Below are 25,462 nucleotides of genomic sequence, written 5' to 3' on the forward strand. Positions count from 1 at the left end.
TTACGAAGTGCAGGTGTGTACCAGGGTGAAGATGTGTTGAAAGTTACGGTTCTTGTTTTGAGGGGGGCCATAGTGTTAAGGGAGGTAGACAAGGTGGAGTTGAGATGGTTTGTGAGATCATCAGGTGAGATATGGGCTGAGTCCAGGGGGAGAGTGGTGGAGAGCAGGTCAGAGAGATGGTGGGGTACAATGGATGTTAGATTACGGAAGGTGATTTCTCGGAGGAAGCGGGGGCGAGGTGTCGGAGAAGGGATGGTGAACCGTATAAGCTTATGATCAGAGAGGCACTTGCTAACCAACATTGCTAGTGTTGCATAGGTTACATTTTAAATCTCTTGATCTGCAAGATTCTTCCTGCCCCATCTTAAATGAAATCGCCATTTGAATCCATCTTCTAACATGTTCTGTTACTCTCAGTTGGACCTCTTGTCTGCATGTGTCCCATCGCTTCATCACTGGCACTGCTGTGAAACAAAGGAATGATGGTGATCATTTAAAATGGTTCCAAACTTTCCAAATCCATCACCTTTACCGCTTAATAAGGATTGTTTTGAAAGACCGAGATAGAGTGAATGTGGAGAGGATGTTTCCAATGGTTGGAAAGGGCACAGTCTCAGAATGAAAGGATGCACCTTTGGAATGGGGATGAGGAGGAATTTCTTTAGCCAGAAGGTGATGAATCTGTGTAATTCATTGCTATCGATGGCTGTGGAGGCCTTTAGTCGTAAGGGTGCCAAAGGTTACGCGAAGAAGGCAGGAGAATAGGGTTGAGAGGGAAAAATAGATCAGCCATGATCGAATGACGGAGCATTCTCGATGGGCCCTCTGGCTTAATTCTGCTCCTATTAACGTCTTATGGTTTTTAGCAAAGCCTGGTTTACCTCTATATCGTGCTACGATGCCTTTCAATTATACTTTAAAGGAGAACTTGCATGACGATATTACTGGCTTTTTAACTGGATTGTTTGGAGGTGCAATTATGTATGCAAAAGCAGAATTGTGTACAATGAGAAACTAATGAAAGCATGGATTTTTTTTCCTGGAATCTGTTGAAACCAGAATGCTGAAAAGTTATCGAGAGAGCACCATAACTCTTTAATTTACATCCATCTTTGTATTGTATTGTTTTGTATTCAAATTTATTGTCATTGTCTCAATTAGAGACAACAAAATGAATTTCCCTTTACAGTCAGTATCATAAAAATAAATAAATAAAAAATATTAAAACATATTAAAAAAATAAAATAGAAATTTAAAAAAAAAGCACAAACACAGAAAGTCCACGACGCAACACAGTGGCACCAAGGTGAGGAAGGCACCATAGTCCAGCCAGCCTCCCCTCCGATCTTCCCAGATGTTCTTCCTAAATGAATAACAAGGAGGCATTGTGCAATGTATCCTAGAAGATGTCTTTTGCCTGCATTACCACACCCTCCTTAATTTTGTACTGAAACCACCAGTATGTAATGCAGCTTGCACTGCAGTTTTAGTTCCAGAACCTTTTGACTTGCTAACTGTAAGTTTTGATTTTGTGTAATCTTAGAGTTGTTTCAGTTGAGTTAGCTCTTTGTGTGTTTAACTTGCGTGCTAAATTTCAGTCTGTTCACCCCAGGTTAACATTCTGTATGCATTCTCTGGCATTGCACATGAATATTCTTATTTTGCTGAATATAATTTTACTCGCAAGTCCATCTAAATATAGATCAACAATCCTTTCTTCACTTGAAAGGCTGGATTATAATAGACCAAGACTATTTGTGACTCATCAACCTTATTGTGATCATTGTTGTAAGTGAGTGATTTTTTAATTATAGAATGTTGGAACGTTAAACTTGCCTCCCACAGTTGTTGAATAGGGCTCAGACATATTGTGAAAAAGAGCATATGTACAAAACTCTATAAAAGATCTTAGTAATAGTCTGGTAATGTTGAGAATTCCAAGGTTGTAATATTTGCAGGGAAAAAAATAGCGATGTTACTGAAAAGCCTGGACAGCGAACAATAAGTTCTGAATCTGTAATTGTTGAAGAATTTTTTTGAAGTGCATGCCTTGGCAAGCGTGTATTTTTCTCCAATGTATAGGAACATTCTGTTTTGCTACTTGAGCTGCCTCTTGTTTCTTTCAGCTGGAAAGAGGTGATTTCCTTTCTGAAGAATGGAAAGAAAAAATTGCAAGTACAAGGTGACCAGTCCAACAGCAAAATATATTTCAATTTACGATTTAAGATTTATTGTTGCTGTTGAGGTTTGTGCATTGGTCTTTGCAAACAGGAGCTGTAACTTTGAAGAAAAATAGGGCCATTTCAAACAGACGTTGCACCCAAGTTGCTGATTTGCATTCAAATATGTTCTACACCATCTCCACAAATCATGGGCAACATTTCTTTCAAAAAGACCAGAAAAATGTGCTAGGAAATGAATAATGGTTATTGTAATGGTAATCCAGAAACTGGAGGGTTCTAAGAGTGATTTCAAATCTGTAACCATCTGAAAATTTGAAGTAGTACTTTATTTAAATTCTGGAAGTAAAAAGTCTCCATGGGTGAAAACCACCTTGAAACTTTCAGATCGTTGCCGTTGGTTCACTGATGTATTTTAGAATAGAAATTTGGCCATCGTCAACCATTCTCACTGACGGATGACGCCTGTTAGACATCAGTGTGGTTGACAGCCCATTGAAGCACGATAGCAGTACGCATGGTTGCACGTAAATGTTTACAATGATTCAAGGAGATCTTCCACTGTGCATGCAGTGCATGTGTGGATGAGCAATTAGTGACCTCCATTTGGGAGTGAACATGAATATGGTCTGTCTGCCAGACCACGAGGAGTCTGTTAATTGAAACTTGTTTTCCAATATTTCCTTATTGAATATTTCCTTATTGATATTTGGGTCTTTTCCTTGATTAATCCTTGAACCAGAACTAATACTGCATCTTTTCTGGCTGGTAATGCTAATGACTAGTCTTGACTGTGCTCACAAGCAAAGTTGTTGGTATGATCTCATTGTTTCTATAATCTGTATGATGTATCCTTCCATTTGTTAATAACAAGACCTAAACATATTCCTGATTCATGTCACATGTGCTATTATGCTTTGTGATAGTCATCTCAGCTATGCATTAGTAGTAGTCTTTTGTATAATGATCAATGTTTTGTCAAAAAAAAAGCCTTGCAACCAGTTCTCATTTTTAAAAGTGGCATTTAATCATTGCAACTATATTATGTTTTTAATGAACACATGCACAAATGTATATGACAATGTTTACAAGATGGCAAAGAAACTATTAATTTGAATGCCAAGGTTGCTGAGAAGTATGTTAAGAGACTGCTAATTGGAATGCATAGTTGCAGCATTATGTATGTTCATTTAAAATAGACTTCTCACGCTAGGTAGCTTGCCCAGACTTGATTTGAAGGTTCTTTTTCTCTTTGAATACCATTTTCTTCATTCTAGTAAAACATTCCCAGGTACTAATCATGATTTTATATCTGACAAATGCTTCATTTTTACCTTCAGGTAATTTGTTCAGTATTTGAAAATTGGCATTAGGATTGCATATAGTCCCAAATTTTTGATACAGATTTGACTTTTTCTCGGACCCCTCTCATTTTCCTCCTAAAATGGTCGTAGTTTAATTTGAATTAGAATTTGCTATCTTCAAATCTGCTTTCCCATCGGAATTGAGGGTTTTGACCTGCAGTAGCTGCAGGGTTTTTTAGTTTTATTTCATTTTTAGTTTGGAATCAAGTCTTTTTTGGGCTTAAAAGAAAATTAACTTTCATAAAGTCACTGCTGAAAAAAATGTAGTGCATGTTATGAAATATAATAGAAAATTTTGTGCTACTCTTCCATTTGGCAATTGCCATGAAAAGAGTAGAAGACTTAATACTTCAAAGCTTGAGAAAGATTTAAGAGACCCGAGGGACAATTTCTATACTCAGACGTTGGTAGGTATATGGACCAAGCTGCCAGAGGAAGGTGCATAGGTGGGAACAGTAGCAATGCATAAAAGACGTTTAGACACATAGATGGTTAAGAAAGGTTTAGAGGTATCTGGGCCAACGTAGACAAATGAGACAAGCCCCTGGTCAGCGTAGACAAGTTGGGCCAAAGGGATTGTTTCCATGCCATATGACTCCAGCTGCTTGAGTGCTTCAAATTCTTTGTATTGTCTATTATTGTATTGTTATTTCATTATTTTATACTTTGGTAATAACTGTTTGAATTTTTCTCATAATTCATTGACATTTTCGCATCTATAGTTGTCGACTGATCCTTGGCACCATGTTAAACAATGCAGATGTTTTCAATTATTAGTATTTTGAGTTATTGTATGCTTTGGTACAATGTAAAATTTAACACAATGAATTAATGTCATTATATGTGCACTGCTTTAGATTACAAATTTGAATGGTTGAAAGATTATATTTTCAGTATTTCTTTACAGTGTTGTGTTTGTGAATAATTTTGCCTTTGGTCCCGAGGTGGATCACCAGCTGAAGGAGCGATTTGCAAATATGAAGGAAGGTAAGAAAACCTGTTGGCCTTCGTCTAAAATTTTGTTAGTACCGAATTTTGCTTGGTTGCTTGAAATCAACTTGTTTTGCAAAATTACAATAGTAATATTAAATTATAAATCTTGGTCACATTTTAATCTGAATTTAGAACCTAGTTGTTCATGCTTCATATTTTTGCAATCCTGATAATACCTTTAAGTGAACACGGAGTTTTCAATTTCAAATTGATGATCTGAAAATAGCTAAACCTCTTTCTTGTAGCAAATAGTTAAAGTCTGGGTAGGGTAGCACCAGAAACTGAAAGTGCCCGGATATATTCTGTGCTGTTTTGATTCAGTGAAATTCTTCAACAGGAGTGTACATTGTACTCCATTTTATAGGTAAAATGTGACTTGGGTTTCTTAAATTGGTGTGCATTAGTGAAGTACAATTGTTAGGTTATCAAGAGTGAACTAAGATTGCAAACAGGGTAATCAACTTAAAACTTTAAAATCATTTTTCTGTACATTTATTTTCACATACTTCCCCTAACTTGTTCAATAGTTTTCTGTGAATATGGGCACTTGAGTGTGTTATGCAATCCATGGTAAATTTCTCTTTCAAATCATTTGTATTTCTACTTGCATTTCCATCACATTGTTCTATGCACATCTCCCCACCCCAAACTAGATCTACTTGGTCTGGTCATCTCCAATTACTCCCATCTTCAATAGAAACAAATTAAATTGAACAGCTATGGTATATAACCTATCTTTGTGTCGGGACACGGAACCCTATTTGATGGTTGTTCAAGGTCATGGATGTTTTGGGTGCAGGCTAGTTTTGCAATTTTTTAATTGACTAACCAATGCATACATTTGTATTTAAATTGAGATCAATATTAATTGCATTAATTTGAAAAGGCAAGCAATTAATGGTGATAAGGAACACAAATGGTGTTTGTTGTCATTTTCACAGGTGGCAAAATTGTTTCTTCCAAGCCCTTTGCACCATTGAATTTCAGAATAAACAGCAGGAATTTGAGTGGTAAGTTTTCACTTGCTGTGAAATATCTTTGGAAATCTCAAATATAATATGGCTCCAACCCCATACCCGTCAATCTATTTTGTCAAAATTTTACATAGATAAGAAATTATATTGCATTTTTATGACTAATTTCTTAAACTTAGTTCTCAATTTTTTTTTTTTAATTGAATTGGATTATTGAAATGCATTAGGAATGTCAATATTCATGTCTCTCTTTCAAAGTCCTTTGCTGAACGGGAAATCAATTAGTTTTGTCTCTGCTTATGATAATAGTATCATTTTATACTTAAGTGAAGTGAAATTTCTGTTTAATTGAAGTTGAGTAGTTAATTTTGTTATCTTACTGCTGTGCTTTATGGCTCAACATCTTTGCCCACAAGGAAGCATCAATTCTTTACTATTTACTTTCATCACTGAGTGGACGTTGCTTATCTTGCATGAACATTGCTCCAGTAAATAGAATAATTGGGAAGCAAGTTTCTCAAATATTTAACTAATAATTTAGTTAAGTAATTGGCAACATGCAATATTATGGTGTTATGACCTTTATAGAGGGAACATCCCTCGGTGCTTTAGAAAGCACAGATGTAGAGCACTAATTATTTTTGGAGAATCTATGGTCAGAAAGGGACTTTTGATGCTTAATGATAGATGGGAATTTAAGACGGTTTTATGAAAGTTAGCCTAAAAATACTCAAGGTGTTTTGGTGAAATCAAAAATATATGTTTTGAAACAAAGATGCATTTAGGGCATGTTCTGGAGTCTGGTTATTTTAATTACTGGAGGTGACAATCATGGTAATTTTCATATTTTCTTATTGGGGAAATCTTGGAGATAAATCCAGTGCAGTTTAAATTTATTGCAATAGGTACACAATTACACTCAGTAATCTATGGTAATTATAGCGCCACTCATTGCTATTTAGTTACTATACTTGAAATTTGGTTGTAAAAACACAAAATATTTCTGCAATATTTAACCTTTAATTCAACAAAAAAAATTGTTTTTAATGTGACTCTTCAAAGATATTGGCACTATCATGAAGGTCGTGGAGTTATCACCGCTGCGAGGCTCAGTTTCATGGACTGGAAAACCAGTCTCCTACTATCTACACACAATTGACCGGACCATAGTAAGTAACAAAACAGGTTTTCTATTCATTTGCTGGGAAATGTCCTTGCTTGTCCTACAGAGAACACTGTTATTTCCATGTTTGTCTTAATGGTTCTGTGTATTGCTTGGAATATTTTGGGTTTCTAGATGACTGCAGGGGTAATATTATTGATTTAAAGATGTCCTTAACTTTTTTCATAACCCAACAATGATTTTTAGTACAAAGTTTCATAAGAAGGCAAATTGGTAGTCAAATTGTGTATTGCCTTTTGAGTCGTATCTAGACCATAACAAATGATCGTTTTTGTTTTTATTTCAGCTTGAAAACTACTTTTCTAGTCTCAAAAATCCAAAACTCAGGGTAAGTTATTTTTGAGCTGTTTATAATTATTGTTGTCAACATAGCAAACTCATGAATTTGAAGTAAATAAAAATATTATTTGTGAACTTTAATGTTTGTTACATGTGTTTTTTGTATTTGTTGTTCTAAATATTTTTACCTCTACACTTATAGAAGTGTAGTCATCTTTCTTCCATTTAAAAAAAACCTGTGGAAAGATCTTTGGGGAAAACATGAGCATACATGTAATGCTAAGCATTGCTAATAATGAAAACTTGTGTGAATTGTAATGAATAACTGCTGATTCCCATGTTCGAGTGCCTTAAGATAATTCCTATTCTATTTATTATCATATTTGAGGAGGCCCTTAGGCCCATCTAATCTAATTTGGCACTTAGTGCACACTCCATGTCACCCACTTCCCATTTATTCCCCTGAAGCCAGTTCCCCCTCTCATGCCCTTTTAACACCCACTAATTCTACCACCCATTATAGTTGTGGTCGATTTCAGTAGCTATATAACTGATCATACAACATATGTTTGGTATCTGGGAGGAAACCATAGACACAGAGAAGGTGCACTCTCCCCACAACACTGGAGGTCAGGATTAAACCTGGGTCACTGAGCTGTGAGGCAGTAACATTATCCTTTGCACACTGTCAATAAAACTGCATATAAAGTAAAATACTGTTGTGCGATTTAATCTGTTCTCCCCACCACCCCACTCATCATCTTACATGGCAATTTCTTCATTATAGAAAGAAGGGTACAATTTGTTTTCTGCTTTATATTTCCGAAATTTAGTCCTGTGTATTGATAGATCCAAATTCTTTCAACCATCTTGCTTACACCCCAGCAGTATAAATATTGACTTCTCTAACTTCAAGTAAACCTTGCTTTCCCTCTCTCTCTCTCTCTCTCTCTCTCTCTCTCTATCTCTCTGTCCCTCCCCTTCCCAGTTCTCCGACCAGTCTGACTATCCCTGATTACATTTTATCTCTGTTTGCTTTGTTGTTTCCTTCTAGCTAACTAGGATAATAGGTATATTCTACATTTTCTTGATCTCCATCCCCTTTGATGTCTCGTTCTCATACCTGACACTTCCTAACCTCTGTATCTCCCCCTCCCCCTCCCCTGTCTAAAGAAGGGTCTCGATCAGAAACATCGGCCATTCCTTCTCTCCAGCGATATTGCTTGTGCTATTTTGTGCAGAGCAAGGATGAAAGCAATGCTGGCTGGAAGGGCCGAATGGCCTACTCCTGCGTCTATTGTCTATTGAAATAAAGTTTATTTGCCTCTTTATGGGGGTTGTTCTGCAATTGAATCTACTGCAGGTTTAAATGATGTTTGCTTTCTGATTTATAAAACTGGTCATTTGAAAAATGTCATCCTACATTTATGAGAAATCTGAAGTGATGAAAATGCATGAATGGTACACCACACAATATGGATGAAATTTTGATATTTGGTTACAGGAGGAACAAGAGGCAGCTAGACGTAGACAACAAAAGGAAAACAAAGAAAATAAGAGCAGTACAACAACTCCAACCAAGGTGAGGTGATGTTTAATTTGCACAAAATCTGTTTTATAGACCAACTGATTATGAAAATTTAACTGCAATATACTGTTTGAATAGCTCTTGCGGTTCATCAAGCACACTCATCTCTCTTTGTAATCCCTTTCCACATTCCAAATTTCTATTGAATTATCTGAGCACATTTTATCTTTATTCATTTCTTGGATAGTGGACGCTGGGATCTAAGCATCATTGGAAATGCCAGCATTCACTACTTAAGGGGCGGTCCCACTTGGGCGACCTACTCCATGACTTCCGGCGAGTTTGCCCTCGACTCATACTCGCAGCATGGTCGACACGAGGTCGTAGGAGGTCTTTGTATCTCTCCTTCATGCTCGTGAATAGTCCCCGTGTACTCGAGGCCTCAGCTAGGTGGCAGCGTATTTTTCAACATGTTAATTGCCCGTGAGTATAAAAAGGTCGCCATGGGAAAAACCTGTACTTTTTTTACTCGTAGGTTCAGTCGTAGTAGGTCGGCATGTAGGTAATCGAGGGCAGTCGAAGGTGGTCGTTGATAGTCTTCATCATAGTTGAAAGGAGATCGGAGGAGGTCGTCTTCACTCTCCACTATATGGTGTCCAATTTTCCCGAAGTTAGTCGAAGCTAGTCTTCAACATAGTCGAAGGAGGCCTTCAACATGACATTTTTTCAAACTCTCCTAAACTCACCAATTAGGTCGCCCAAGTGGGGTGGCAGATTTTCATTGCTGAGGAGGGAGTTCATGCCTGACTGAACACTTGATTCCAAACAGTTGCCTGTGTTTCTGTTTTTAGTAGCTCATTGGTGCAAGTGGGAGAGCTTCTGCTTCACAGTGCCAGAGACCCATGATTGTTCCTACCTCGGGTGCTGATTGTGTGGACTTTGCACTTTCTCCCCATGATTGCGTGGGTTTGCTGCGGATTCGTCACACATCGCTAGACGTGCTGATTTGTAGGTTAATTGGCCTCCGTAAATTGCTCTGTTGGGAGTGGATGAGAAAGTGGGATGATATAGAACTTGTGTGAACGACAGTTACACAGAAAAGCTGGAGAAACTCAGCGGGTGCAGCAGCATCTATGGAGCGAAGGAAATAGGCAACGTTTCGGGCCGAAACCCTTCTTCAGACTGATCGGGGGTGGGGGTAGGTGGGGACAAGAAAGGGAAAAGGAGTAGTAGCCAGAAGGCTGGAGGGTGGGAGGAGACAGCAGGGGAGCTGAGGAAGGGGAGGAGACAGCAAGGACTAACAGAATTGGGAGAATTCGATGTTCATGCCCCCGGGGTGCAGACTCCCCAAACGGAATATGAGGTGCTGTTCCTCCAATTTCCGGTGCTGCTTGCTGTGGCCATGGAGGAGACCCAGGACAGAGAGGTCGGAGGCGGAGTGGGAGGGGGAGTTGAAGTGCTGAGCCACCGGGAGGTCAGCTTGGTTATTGCGGACCGAGCGGAGGTGTTCGGCGAAACGATCGCCCAACCTCCGCTTGGTCTCACCGATATAGATCTGCTGACATCTAGAGCAGCGGACGCAATAGATGAGGTTGGAAGAGATGCAGGTAAACCTCTGTCGCACCTGGAACGATTGCTTGGGTCCTTGAACAACAGATTGATGGTCAGAGTAGACTCAGTGGGCTGAATCTTTCAATCAATTTTTCAATCAAGACTCTTTGGTATGCTTTCTACTCACATGCTCTGTCTCCTTGGCATTTGTCTGCTCACCTCTGCATCTTGCAGACATAGCCTAGATATTTTAGTATTTATGGATAAAATACTAAATGAAATACAAATGTTTAAGCTTTTCCTGAAAATCCTTTTAACCAGCTGACTTGGAAGGCAAGTCTGTATTAAGAGCAATGCTAATTTAATTGCCAGAAACTTGGCTTTCATTTTCAATGATCAATAAAGGAGACTCCATATTGTTTGTGTTCCATAATAATTGTAATGCTATCATTGGCAGGAATCTGGTCCTGAAGAGGAGAAAATTGGGGTAACCGGAATTAAGAAATCATCTTCACCTGCTAAACCACGTAAAAACAAAATAATTAATAAAGGCAAGAGAATTGCAGTTAGAAAAAGAGGCCGCCCCAAGAAATTGAGCACTGCAATTTCAAAAAGAAATACAAAGAAAAGCCAATCTGCACTGGATCTTTTACATGCTCAGACTCTCTCAGCATCCTCGCCTCAGGGTAAGTTCAGCAGTCAGCTTGACTTTGTTTTGGCTCGAGTGAGCTATCTGGTGAGTCCTGATTTTGTGCCTAACAATGTCAGATTATTCAGTACCAGTAGACCATGCGAGTGAAAATTATGTCCAAATTTTGTGCCAGATTAATAAATGACAGACTTCAGTACCAGAAGATCAAGTAAACAATCTTGGGCTCAACTGATATATGTTTGAGCACTTCTGATAAGATTTATGGATCTGAAGAGGAACGTGAAAATTGTTCTCTTTACATAATAAACCCTGTGGTCTTTTGTTCATTTTTACTTATGTTCACTAACTTAAATGCACCAAGAAAAATCTGCACGCATGATTAGACTATAGTATTGTGAAAAGCATGATCTTTTAAACCAAACGCATTCAATATTTTCATTTCTAAATACACTGTTGATAAGTTGCATTTAATTATTTTGAGCTATTATCACAATCTGAGGAGAATTTACAAGTTCCTCAGTTTGAAACAGTGTACAGCCTATTGCACTTTATCTGTTTATTTATGTGTGTGTGTATGTGGTCTATGCTATATAGACACACTGAACTGTTCTGTATTTATGCTTACAATACTCTGTTGTACTGCAGCAAGCAAGAATTTCATTATCCTATCTGGGACACATGACAATAAACTCTCATGACTTGACACTGCAAGATCAGTGGTTTATTAATTATTGTATAACTGGTTTTGTCAAGTTTTCAGAGAAAAATCTGGTGACTATTCAATAAAGGTCAACATAATTAAAATTAGTTAACAACATTGTGCTAAATTTAATCAGTCAATTGATTTTGTTTTGCATGTTTCTGAGAGTCTGTTTTCAAAATAACCATTTTATCTACAAGGATTCAGTATCTACAAATGTGGACTTTATTGGGATTGAAAACAAATCCCAATAAAGTAAAAACAAAATAATTAATAAAGGTAAGAGAATTACAGTTAGAAAAAGAGGCTGCCCCAAGAAAATGAGCACTGCAATTTCAAAATGAAATACAAAGAAAAGTCAATCGGCACTGGATCTTTTTCATGCTCAGATTCTCTCAGCATCCTTGCTTCAGTATCTACAAATGTGGACTTTATTAGGATTGGAAAAAATCAGATTACTTGTGAAAATATAATATCTAAACCTGCATGGAAAAAGGTAGAAATAGACTTTGGTAATTGGCAAGAAATAATGAAAATATTGATTAGGCAATGATGTTAAATGTGGCTGAATGTCATGTTTCATTGCTCTTTGGCACAATAACTTGCTATTAAAATTCATTTGCAGTTTTAAATATTATGTTGGCCTTGTTTCATGTATACATATTTGATTCTTTAATTGCAACAGATGGAGTTCATACCAATTTTGGCTTTGCCTGCATGCATTGTGTCAATATGCTGTTTCAGCTTTGTAAACATTTTTGGCAATCTAATGTAGTTGAGAGCAATTTGTACTTATCTTGGGTGCCATTTAGCTGAATCACTCTGTTCATTGCAACTGATAATTATCAAATTGTAGCACGGGAAAACCGTTACTCATTTGCTTTCATTTTTCAGATGCATACAAGTCACCTCATAGTCCATTTTACCAACTACCTCCCAAAGTGCAACGCTATTCACCCAATCAGTTTTTACTGGGTCCTACACCACCTGCACTACAGAAGCTGCTAGGTGAGTAAAACAGCATTTACTGAGTGAACTTGGATATAATTTTATCTGGTTGCATAGAATCTCATGGCTCCACGAGACTGTTTGCAACTGTAATTTGGTTCTTTCCGCTTTCATCATTACAAAGCTGTCATACCTCCAACGTTGTTCTATCTCACATGTTTGCTGCTTTTTTTATTTGTTCTCTCTTGCTTTTATAATTGTTTTGTCTCAATTTCCAAAGTCAATCAAATGCTCAGTTAAAGACTTGTCACAAACATGTCAAGTCTTTGTTTTCACCTCCGACTATTATCTATTTTTGTTTCAATAAACACTTTTTCTTTTATAGTTAACAAACAATAAACCTGACATTTTACTGTTTTGAGACTGGTATTAATAAAGACAAGATTTGTTTTTTTTATACATTACAGTTGCTATGCAAATGGATTATAGTCCCTACCATTTTGGGCATTGATTAGAGTTTTGAAAGTTGGAGATGGCTGGATTTAAACCTGCATGTATAACCTGTAAATTCATTATTTTTGTCACATCTGTTTTGCTCACTTTCATGTGAGAAATTTCAAAAAACAAGCTAATCATATATAAAGAACAGCCTCGACCCAAAATGTCACCCATTCCTTCTCTCCAGAGATGCTGCCTGTCCCGCTGAATTACTCCAGCTTTTTGTGTCTATCTAATTATATTCTTTGCCTCACACCGACCTTGTAATCTCTATTCATTAGTATTCAATGTGGTCACATTACCCTCCCTGTTGAAAATTGCAACCCATATTGATGTTGACAACTGGCATCTTGAATTGATTGCAGAAAACCTGATTGCGCACATGTAGTAACATAGCTTGAGTTCCCTAAGCCATTGGAATAGGTAAGGCATGACTAGTAAGTTTGCAGATGTTACTAAAGTGAGCGGTATTGTAGTTAGTGAAGATGGTTATCAAGAATTATAGCAGGATCTTGATTAGTTGGGCAAATGGGCTGAGGAATGGCTAATGGAGTTTAATGCAGATAGGTTCAAGGTTTTACATTTTGTGAAGTCAAACCAAGGCTAGACCTTCACAGGCGCTTCACAGTGAATGTCCGAGTTCTAGGGAATGTTAGAGTGCAGGTATCGAGATGTAGGGCAGGTTAGGACTTTATTACATTCTGTGCAGGAGGATGAGGGGTGATCTTATCGAGGTGTACAAGATCTTGAGGGGAACGTATACGATAGATGCACAGTCTTTTGCCCAGAGTAGAGGAATCAAGAACCGGACGACAGGGTGGTGGGTATATGGAATGAGCTGCTAGAGGAGCTAGTTTTGGGAGGAACTGTAAAGAGGAGTCATGAACACACTGTGTCTTTACTACTTTTATTGATATCACATAACCGTTGCTGCCCTAGCTGTACGTGGTCTGTCACAGGAGCTAGAGAGGGATCAATGGGTGGGGAGGTTGCAATTATACTTCTGATATGGGGAGTGGTTAGTAGTGGTGAGGTCACTATATTAAAGGCACATGCACATGTCATCTACAGGAACTATAACAACATGTAAGATACATTTGTTAGACTTCCCAAAATGCACCACCTCACATTTCTCTGTATTAAATTCCATCAACCATTCCACAGCCCACCTGGCCAATCGATCAAGATCCTGCTGCAATTTTTTACAACCATCTTCACTATCTGCAAAACCACGGCCTTTTGCATCATCAACAAACTTGCTGATCTTGCCATGTAGGTTCTCATCTGTATGTATGGAAAGAACCTTGCATCATCACCCTCTGCTTCCTTCCATGAAGCCAATTTTCTATCCATTTAGCTATCTCTCCTTGGATCCCATGTGATCTAACCTTCCAGAGCAGCCTACCATGCAAAACCTTGTTGAATGCTTTGCTGAAGTCCATATATACAACATCTACAGCTCTGCTCTCATCGACCTTTTTGGTCACATCTTAAAAAAACTCAATCAGATTTGTGCGACACGACCTCCCATGTACAAAACCATGATAACTATCCCAGTCAGCCCTTATCCATCTAAATGCATGTATATCCTATATCTCAGAACACTCTTTAGGTGATTTTTTTTTTTTTAATCCAGCCAAGTAAACAGTTAGTCTTTAAGCCGTTGGTATTTATAAAGACTGTCAATGGTGGTTTGCAGATGTTGATTTTTTTAACTTTAGCAGCTAATTGTGGGGAACCAAGTAAATAAAAAAATCTAGTTGACATCATCCAACAGTCAGGTGACTGTCTAACATCCTATGTGTAACTTTGGTGATAATAATGGACTGAAAATTGTACAAGCAGACCTAGGCCTGTTACTATCTCTGCCCAAGCCTTTGTTTCTTTATGCTGTGGGCTGGGAACAATGCTATATGTATCTTGGCACAGCTCAGCTGGTGTCATTTGCAGTGATTCCACAACAAGTGGAACCATGCCCTGGGCAAATCCATTTCGGCCTTTAGTTGTAGCATTCTTTTAAGTTAGTTTGAAAGAACAGGCAGATGTAAAATCCATCAGATTCCTTACACATTATTAACCAGAATCTGGTATGATGTGACAGGTCACTGTTATGGCAAAATCTGCGGATAGATCCTTGAAGCTGGGCAACCGTCACCTGATCTTGACTGAAGATTGCAATCTGCAAGGCAAAAGTATTTCCCCTTCTGGTTCAGCCAACCACATGGGATGCTGCTGGTAAAACTGATTTATTTTTGACTCCATTACATCCAATTAAATCAAGCAGGGACTGAACACGTTTATATTGGTCTCGTTTCAACTTAAACTTTGGTCTAGAAGCATAAAAATAGAATTTAGATTTACGAGACTAAAGGCACAATAATTACAACTGTTTGTATTCATCAGAGCTCTTTTAATGTTACCATCCAGGGGTGCTTAACGATTGTTATCAGTCAAAACCTGCTCATAGTCACAAAGAAAAAGATTAGGACAGACAATGAAAAAGTCAAAAGTTTAAGGTGCATCTCAAAACTAAAAAATGAAGAGCTGCAGACAGGTTTAAGGGGTAAATTCTACAATACTTTACATCTAAGACACAAACTGTCAAGATGGAACTTTTCAATTTTGGAATGATAGGGACTGGTACTGGCGAAGTGCTGTTGGAAAGTTATAGATTGGATGAAGTTGCATAGACAATAAGGAGCAAAGTCTTGGAGGGACTAGAAAATGATGACGAGAATGTTCAGAGTTAATTATGGTTCAACCTGGAGCCAGTGTGGTTCTTTCAGTATTGGGCTAATGGGTGAATGTGACTTGGTGCTTATAGTATGCGCAGAGCTTGACATCTAGTTAATAGAAAGTTGACTGATGGAGTTTGGTTAGGAGTCTGCATTGTCAGTCGAGAAGCAATAAAGGGTTAGTTAAGGTCTTCAACCACATGCCAACTTAGTTAGAGTATTGCGGTGGAATGCTACGGAGGTGCAAGATGGTGGTGTAGATAAGTGTCCAGAGGTTCTAGTTCATTGGCAATTGCCAGGGATGTTGTGTTGGTGACTAAGGAATGTAGTTTTCAACTAATTGCAGTGACTTTGGGATAAAGTCTAATAAGTTTTTTGGGCTTGTGTTGAAAGTCAGCAAGAAATAGGGACTAGGAACTAATACAAGGCCTGGAGCATAATGTCTGAATGATAGAACTTCTCAAAAGCAAGCAATGACCAGTTTCAAGAGTGTTTAATTGTCATTGGCTTCATGACTGGAGCAATTAAATTCTATCTTGGTACACCTTGCAGGCAGATTCAACGCAACAGCTCAGCAAACAAATATACAATATTATCAGTTATCCTGGCTAAAGCAGACCACGATGGTGCAAGTCAAAATACACAGTGCAGTTGTTTTGGAACCAACATGTGTTTTACAGCCGGAGGAAGAGCTTGAGAAGGTACTGACACTTAGCAAGGTTAGAGAAGAAGAAATAAAATGTTGAAATGGGTGCAACACTGCACTTAACCATGGTATTCGGCAAACATCGTGAATTCTGAACATAAAGTGGATCGATATAAATTAAGTTATTAGCATGTGTTTGTATTGATGCAGAAGGAGAAGCAGACAGAAGGAGAAATTCAACTTTGAGCTAATGAAGCACAATCTGTAGATTTGAAATTGAAGGAGCAAAACAGGATATTGTTACAGCACTGGAAGGTGACTGAGTTGAATGTTGAAGGTTGCAGATGGGGATAACAGCTGAGCCAATTGATGATTGTCTAGAAGTAGGAGTGTTGATGGGATGTGAAATGGCTTCAATTTTATCCTTCAAATGGAAAGAATTTTAATTAATTCATATCTTGATAACTGAAAAGATACTTGAAGTCTTGCAGCACAACCTTGAGGTACAGGAGGTGAATGTCTATGCATGTGAAAGTGTAATTTTATGCCGTTGAAAGTAAGTGACTTAAAAGGAATTGCCTTTACACTGCGGAGATTGCGTCCAGAACTCTCCTCCTTTTATTCATACAATGTTCTGATTTTACGTCGGCACACTGTGTCCAAACTGAATTGTGCCCGAGGGATCCTGGAGTTGCATTGAATGTAGAGAGGATTCAGTGTGGAATGTGGAATTATATTGCACTTCTACAGCACGGTGTTTGTGGTTTTGATTACTGTTGTGCTATAGAGGATGTGGATGATGTTCAGAGGGAGAATTATTATAGTGAAAATTTGCCAACACTAAGGAGATTCCTTCAATCTGTTCTTTGTTAAAAGTCAGGTTTCAAGATCCTCTTAATTTTTATGACAGCCACCTTTGATCAGGGGAAAATGGCCGAAAGTAATTAACCCTGTAATAATTTTGCTTTTATTTGTTGCCCTGCTTCGTACCTTCTTTATAGTCAAACTGGCAGGTTGTTTTTTCAGCAGTATGGTGCAAACGTTCACACCACACACACACTGGGCTTGGTAGTGTATTCATGAATGCTACCACATTTTATGCCCAAAGCCTCCTTTTAAATTTTGAAATGGAAAATGCTGAAAGGACACAGCAGCTCAATACTACCTGCTGAATGTTTCCAACATTTTTCTAAAAATTATAACAACTGCATTTTTGTGTACTTCTCAATAACTTTAAAGTTGAGCATTTATTGTGCAGTACCGTGAAATCTGACTGGAAGTTAAATATTTGCAGCACAAATTGGTTTTGTTGATCCTCTATTGCTGGATATTTACATACTAATATTTCTTCATTTTAAGCTTGTATTTAAGTTTTTTAAAACTTGTTCACACAGCAACAGGAAATGCCCACCGAAACTTGGACTTCATTGAAGTTCAAAATTTCAAGAAGCACAAAATGTTTAAGGGTTTGAAAATGTCTCTTCAATAAGTTTTATTTATTTCACTGCTTGATTGAAGGAATGTGATCATTTAAATGAATTATATATTGATATATTAACTAGTATTGGTCAAATCCAGAGTCTTTCAGGTTGCAGTATCTGCAGTTCATGGCATATATGAAGACACCTCAATATAAGACAAATTTGCAGCAGTTACTGGACCAGGAAAAGGTATATCTTTTTATTCAACTGTAAAATGACAGTAAACCTTTAATGTTTCAAAAATATATGGCAGATGTAATGGATTAAAGATTGTGCAGGCTTAACTTGGGAGTATTGATTTAGATGTACAGGCAGCAAGGTTAGTGTTCTTTCAACATCTAGGCAAAAGTGAGCTTTGACGTAAAGTGTAATACTGCTTCCCTTGCAGCTGTAGGGCCAGGATTAGATGTCAAAGACAAACTAAGCATTCATGACACACTATTCTCCGATGCGCGAGATTTTGGCTTGAAGCTGCCAAAGTCTCTGGCTTGAAGCAGCTGCAAAATACCTTGACAGATGTCCAATGAGCCAGCCACAGGCTGATGCTGCTGTGAAACCTGTCAATGACATTGTTTATTGAGCATTACTGAATTTCAAACGGGCTGCTAAAAGGCAATGAATGAATTGTAAAATATCGTAAATCATTGCACATTTTAAAAAAAAAGTATAGGTTCAATGCAAGCACCACCACTGCTCATCTAATTTATCTCTCATTCTCACATGTCAATGTATTATTTTTCCTATCTCTGTTTGCACACCCACACTTGCCCCAGCTCTCTGTTTAGAAATTTGTTTTTATCTCCCTCTGTCCCTCTTCTGTACCCGATTCATTCCATTTACTGCGTTTCCAATTTTTCTACTATAATATTTTGGGATTCTTTCTTAACTCGTTTTGGCAATAACATTCACATTGGGCTGCACCAAGCAAAATTCCTACAAGGCATGTCCCAATCTTTTATGCAGTTATCAGTGTATACATTGGAGTTTCTGTTGATGTTAAAGGATACAAAGACACATCAGGGGCAGGAGAATAAATAGTTTTTGGTTTATCCAGTTGACTTCTGAATGAACAGACTTTATATTTACAATACTAGTAGTAGTTGAATTTTCTAACTAAAATCACTAGGGAAGTGTTTTGGTATAATAATCTTTTACCTTGGAGGAAATTAGAATCGCCCCGAGCATTGAATGTGATCCAATTAGATCAAAGGTTGAGGCAATCCCTTTTGTTTGACAAATTTCAGAAGATGCTATCCATGTAGGTGGCTGTAAACAAAAGGTAATAATCTTATTTGGTTTGCAGTTGAAGAACATGCAGTTGACAGGAACAGCGCAGCAGCTGTTTAGACATTGTCAGACGCAAAAGGAAGAGGTCCGCCATCTTTTTCAGCAGAAACTTGAAGAGGTATGAATTGTGTGGCTTCATGTGTAGAATGTAAAATACGTGCTAAGCCCTGCATTACCTTGAGGTTTCTTTATATATGACTAAATCATACAAATATGACTAAATCATACAAATATGTTAACATTTCAAGTGGAAATCTTTGTAAAACACATTAGCCTGTATCACGTGCACTGAACTTTATTTGCTGTGTTTGTATTGTATACACAATCTTGCTGTCCCATAACATGTTAAGAGTTGGTTATGAGTCCTATCCCCTTTATAAAGCTTTCATTCTGAATCCTTAGTATGCACTTAATATGTAAAATGACCTGATTGAAAAGTTGACAAGGTAGGATAGAGACTGTCTAGCTTCTCATAATGTGGGGCACATTGAATCTGAATCTGAATTATGTGAAAACATTGCTCAGAAATTAATTACTGACAGCAGTTAGCAGGAAAGGCACTCGCTTGCCGTTACCTCGCTGGATTGCCACGGATTGAGGAGACATTTTCTAACTGGCATCTGTTTCAGTGTGGCGCTCTCTGCGGAGACTCTGAACAGGACAAGAAACTGTGAGGCTCTTCAACCAAACGTTTTGAGGAATCTTCACTGAGACGTGCAGAGCCTTAACCGGGAGGTATAAACCTGGAGATATAAATTGGATTTAATGATGTGCAAAAAGCAAAATAAAGATTGGACAGCAGGCACGGCTTTTTAAAAATTATTTTTAGATCTCTAATTCAGATTTTTATTTCCACGTTTGACAATTGTAAAGTTAAAATTAAGTATGTGAGTGTTTAGGTAAAAACTAATGAGATGCTATTGTAAGCCATCACAATCCTTAATGTACCGACCCTGGAATACAATTGGCTTTAGTGCAAATTGAGAGACATCTGTATTAGTAGTATATAAACCTAGTTGAGACAAATTATTTTCTCATTCTCTTTCAGTTTTATTCCACCAAATCTGTTTACAAACTTAAATAATGTTAGGTTCCTTTAAGGCTATACAGTAGTGTAGGAGCCATTTATGCTTAGGCTAGATACTGTTGGCATATTATATTATTTTGTCTAGATATATATTTTGAACACTTGGGAGCGGGCACTAGACGCATAGAAGGGAGTTACATATAACCAGTGGACAGAGAGTGACCAGATCAGACCAGGCACGGGAGAGAGAGCACACAGTTCTTACCAGATGGGAGAGAACGGAAAGTTACGGCTTGTATGAGAATAAGGAGAACCTGATATGATCATCTCTTTGTCTGTACAACCACTTCAATAAAGAATCAATTAAACCGGAAATAACGACCCGAAGATCTGTTCTTTTGAAATCTGCGTAAGATCACTCCTACTTACGTGTGGTAATGGCGACGGAAAGTTGGATATTGGAGAAGAAAGAAATTGCCATTACAAGTAGTGTTTGCATTGAATAATCAAAAGGAAGCCAGTGGGCAAAATATTCTCGGTCTTTATTTCAGTAGAGCTACAGAAATTGACCTAGATTTACCCTGCCTGATTGAGCCCTATTTGTTGAGTAAATAGACCTTCTCTCTCCAAATCCCTCAAACCCGTCCCTTGACACTAGCTGTTTGAAATTGTAATTATTTAATTGCCATGACATGTTTCAAGACTACTGACTTACAACGTTTTTTTTTTTGGCAAGCCTTTTTGGTCAGCTGCTTTCACTAAATTAAACTGATAATTATCTTATATCAGGGCTTCTGGGGAGAAGGCTCCTGAATGGGGTTGAGAGATTAAAAATAGGTCAGCAATGATTGAATGATGAAGTAGACTTGATGTGGCTGAATGCTCCTATAACTTATGTAGATTTTAAATAATTTAATAAGGTAGGTTGAACAAATACACTATTGTAAATCTTCACTAGATTGTTTTAAATCCATTCACTGAATTGTATATGGGTTTGACAATCAAAAAGTTGGTTTTCTAATTTTTCTCATGTTTCAGAATAATTTGAGGTTTTTGGTAAATAATTGAATAAGGCTACAATGTGTGTATGAGCAGTAATGAATTGAGAAGAGCTGGCTCTGCTCAACAGCATTTTAAATTGACACTTGACACCTTGCGTTTTCTTCCAGTTGGGTATAAAGGCCATGACGTTCAATGATTTACTCCAAGCACAGAAAGAGATTATTGCGCACAACAGGCAGCTAAAAGAACAGACAAAGCAGCTGGAAAAGGACAATGGTGACCTCAGGAAACAAAGTCTGCAGCTGGTAATTATTTAATGGGTTTGGAGTGGGATGTAATTGAAAATAAACATGGCCTTTTTCAAAATTCAATGGCAGGTTGAGTGGCTTGATCTGTTGAATTGTAATTAGAAAGTAGATGTTGTAATATCAGTTTTTATCAAAAAAAATAATCGTACATAAAAAATAAATTAATTATGGTTTTACGATAATAATGTTGCAGGGAATACAATGAAAGATACATCTTTGGTTCTGATGGTCAATGAAGGAATATTTATACTGTAACTTGGTTAACAGTGGTGCAGAGTAAGGGTTGAGGAAGAAAATAAAACATTGTTCCATTGTCTTGTATGGTAAAGCAAGTTAATGATCTCACAGATATAGAAATTCGCTTTAAGACAATTTTAAGGAGAATGTAATACAGGGCAATGGACTTAGATATTTAAGATAATGTAATCTAATTTTTCAAACAAATAAATATATTATGTGGGTGAGGGGCAGTTGATGGGCATTTCATGCGGTTCATATTCTCCAGCTGAAAGCACGATGTGAAGATCTGAGTTTAGATTGGTCTTCACTGTCTTTGGACAACCTGCTGAAGGAGAAACAAACCTTGAAGGGCCAGATCTCAGAAAAACAGAGGCACTGCTTAGAGCTTCAGGTAGGATAATCTCAAGCTATTCTGTATATATTTTTTGCAGGGGGGGGGGGGGGGGGGGGGGGGGGGGGGGGGGGGGGGGGGGGAGAGAGAGAGAGAGACGTTATCAAGCATGTAAGAAGGATGCTTACCGTGTACTCGAATTTCAGATTTGATGGATCTTCCAGTCGTTCATTAATAGTTTGGTCGTAGACGGGCATTGATAATGAGGAGCTGTGATAGCCATTCCTATACTTCAACTTGACTTTGCATCATGTCTGACAAGGATGATACTGGTTGAACATTTTAACTTTTACAAACCGGTTAAATGTAATGGTTCTCCTGTCCACGTCAGCGGTCCCACAAGCCATATTTCTGAGTCTGTTCCTAACTCGACTGAGCTTTGTTATGGTCACAGTACAGACCTGGGGTCTGTGTGAATTCTTATTAATTTATGAACTCCTCCAACACCTGCCACTCACCCCCACCTCCACTCCCTTCTAGGGGAGACCCCCACAGGGAGAACAAACAGAGAGCATTGAAGTTCAGGGGTGAGCCCAGGTCACTGGAGCTATGAGGCAGCGACTACACACTTGTGCAACTGTGGTTCCTTTAAGACGAAGAACATACATACTTAATCGCATAATAGTTGGTGCTTCTCAGACGTTGGTTTGAACGTACTGAGCACAGTTTTTTCCTCTTAAATAATTTTGGAAAATGAGCTATTTGTACTAATGTTTTGTGATCCTGGAGTATGTCCTTGGGGAGCAATGATTTACATTTTAATGTTGACGGGAAGACTTGTCAGTAAAATCGTGGATCATTTAATGCTGCTTAAATATACAGGGTAGAATATGAAATTTAATTTAATGTGCCCATAATATTACATTTGGAACTGATGTTTAAACAGAACTGCAACTGTACAGTTGTTGGAAAAAATGTATGAAGGCACTTTACTGGAGTGTTGCCATCCAAAATCTAATGGCAGGCCGTACAATGAAAGCTGGATGCATTTCGTTGTCTCTGTACAATGAAAGCTGGAGCAGATGTTAAAAATCTTGTTTGAAGATGTTCTAGGGGTTATTAATGAAAGTGTAGTCAAGAGCTAGAATTGGAGAGGGAGTTCCAAAGGATGGAGGATTTGCTTGTCTGAGGCATAGGCCTCAGTAGAAACTTTTTTTTTTTTGTGGGTTGCAGAGCACAACGAGAAATAAATGTAATTCCATTTCAGCATAGTTTAAAAATGGCTTCCTCTCACAGATTTAAAATAAACTCCAAGCTTATAACCTTATTAGAATGTGCTGATTTTAATATGGCTCTCAAACGTGTTAATATTAATTTGCCACTTTTGACATCTGAGACACACACACGTTCCACTGATATAACAGGTTTTGATTCTGTTGAATTGGATTGAAACCCATATTTCAGGTCAAAAGGATAATTGTGTGAATAATTGAGTTTTGATTAAGTAATGTGAAATATATAAAAAATTGACAATCTGAAAATGAAATTTAAATAGGTTATGGGGAAGATAATGGCTTACAAATTCCCATTAATACTCATAACTTCCATTGTCATTTAATTATTTTTAAAGGAAACTTTGCATCCACTTATTTAGGTTTTAAACTTAAAATTATGTTTACAGTTAAATTTGGAGAAATATTATAATGGATTAAAGCTTTTTCTATTCTCTTCCCTCTGATACCATTAGATAAGCATTGTGGAATTGGAGAAGTGTCAACGACAGCAAGAATTAATACAGCTTAAATCTTACATGCCATCAGATGATGTATCCCTTCAGTTACGTCACAAAAACAAGAATTATGAAATGGATACTGAAAGAAATAGATTTCAACTTGAAGTTGAATGTCCTAAAATTCCAATGGGAAGTATGAATGGTTTGAGCCCTGAACTCTCGATTAATGGAAGTGCAACTCCTTTTGAAATTCACAGTTCTTTAAGCCGACCTTCTTCCAAATCACAGAACGTATACAACACTGTGTTCCCAGACCAGGAAAATGGACTGTGCATGCCAAATCTTATGAGCAAACACAAATTGGACCGATCGTTGAGTCATTCTCTTCCTGACTACACCAGATTTTCTCCAGCCAAAATAGCACTTCGACGACATCTGAACCAGGACCACACAGGAGGGGGAAAGCTGGCACATGAAGCACAGCTGACCTGTGCCCAGAGGTTAGTGACAGATTAGTGAAGAGTGAATCAGAACTGCAGTAGTGGTTTGTTAGCACTACTCAAAATGCAAGATGAAAATACTGCCCCCTTGTGGATTTAAATATTGCTTGGCTGTTTATTAAATAAATCTTCACTTGCATTTATTAAAATCTATCTACAATTAGAACAGTGCTTAATGTTGTAATCCATCTTCCATTAGCACTTTTAATAATTTGACCAAATCTAAAATCATTCAGATTTTTTTTTAATTGGACTACTGCACAATTTTGACAGGATGAATGTGCAAAAGAGTGAGTAAATTTATCGATGATAAAAAAAAATGAGTGATAACTGAACTATTAAAATAAACTAAATTTGTTTTAGTCATGACGGCATCCAAAACGCCTGAAATTTAAAAGGTAAATGGCATTTTAATGTGCCTGTGTTCATAACAACACGATCACTTTGCATCTAGTATTTTCAAAGAATTTAATTCACAGAATCTCGCAAACATATCTGTAATACACAATTCTGCAACAGAAGGATTCTAAACTTGATCAATGGAGGAGAAATATCACGAAACTACAGATAAATCTCCAAGCAACTGGCAAGATCAAAGTTTGGACAGCTTTTGTTTCAGAAAGCTTTGAATCTTAGGAAATTTACAACACATTCTTAATGTTGCTTTTGGCGATTAAGGGTCCCAAATAGAACAATTTGTTACTTTTTAAGTGCATGGTTGTGCAGTCAGTTTCATTGTTATATTGAAGTGCAACAACCTCTTGCGTTGCAGGTTTGAAAACCTGAGAGAAACTGGCCTGCCTCATCCAAACGCAGGACTTCCTAATGGTATTCAGCATGGTTCCAGTGAACAGCTACAACCATCATCACCAACAATCCAGCAGATGGCATGTGAGAAAAGCATTGAGAAGGTATTATTATGTTGAAGGTTTACGAGATAAACACAATGTGGCATTATTCACATTAGCTGAATGAGTCCCAATCATGTCACCCGCTCTTCATTTACATTATTCACTTGTCTGCCTAGGCAGAGTGGCGTATTTTATAGTTCACAACACGAAAAATCCTTTCAAAATGTATGGAGAGAAGTCGCGGCTTGACTTCAATTATACAATATGTTACTGCATGTAAAATCATGAGACAAGATTTTTCTTTTTTTTTTAAAGTAAATACTCAGCCATTGCTTTGTGAATAGCCAATGTCATCATTATCTCTAACACAAGCGTGTGTTAGTTTTTTTTTGTATTTAGTCTAGTTTATTATTATTGTCACATGTACAACAGAACGGTGAAAAGTGTTTTTGGTTGTGTGATATAAGGACCA

At 37.6% G+C, this 25,462-nt stretch overlaps 1 protein-coding gene across 7 annotated transcripts in view; it reads left to right on the forward strand.

The window, feature by feature from the left end:
* dot1l (DOT1-like histone H3K79 methyltransferase) overlaps positions 1–25,462 on the forward strand; it is an 80,210-nt gene that overhangs the window by 33,312 nt on the left and 21,436 nt on the right. For all 7 annotated transcript variants that reach the window (XM_055658551.1, XM_055658553.1, XM_055658554.1 and 4 more), the window contains exons 8-21: positions 2,127–2,182; positions 4,452–4,531; positions 5,479–5,547; positions 6,574–6,680; positions 6,981–7,022; positions 8,478–8,555; positions 10,510–10,738; positions 12,299–12,412; positions 17,810–17,901; positions 19,016–19,117; positions 21,196–21,333; positions 21,842–21,967; positions 23,655–24,139; positions 24,912–25,050. In XM_055658551.1, the coding sequence (XP_055514526.1) occupies positions 2,127–2,182; positions 4,452–4,531; positions 5,479–5,547; positions 6,574–6,680; positions 6,981–7,022; positions 8,478–8,555; positions 10,510–10,738; positions 12,299–12,412; positions 17,810–17,901; positions 19,016–19,117; positions 21,196–21,333; positions 21,842–21,967; positions 23,655–24,139; positions 24,912–25,050 (1,857 nt within the window). The remainder of the gene's footprint in view (positions 1–2,126; positions 2,183–4,451; positions 4,532–5,478; positions 5,548–6,573; positions 6,681–6,980; positions 7,023–8,477; positions 8,556–10,509; positions 10,739–12,298; positions 12,413–17,809; positions 17,902–19,015; positions 19,118–21,195; positions 21,334–21,841; positions 21,968–23,654; positions 24,140–24,911; positions 25,051–25,462) is intronic.

The sequence above is a fragment of the Leucoraja erinacea genome, chromosome 29, assembly GCF_028641065.1.
Source record: "Leucoraja erinacea ecotype New England chromosome 29, Leri_hhj_1, whole genome shotgun sequence".
NCBI lineage: Eukaryota > Metazoa > Chordata > Chondrichthyes > Rajiformes > Rajidae > Leucoraja > Leucoraja erinaceus.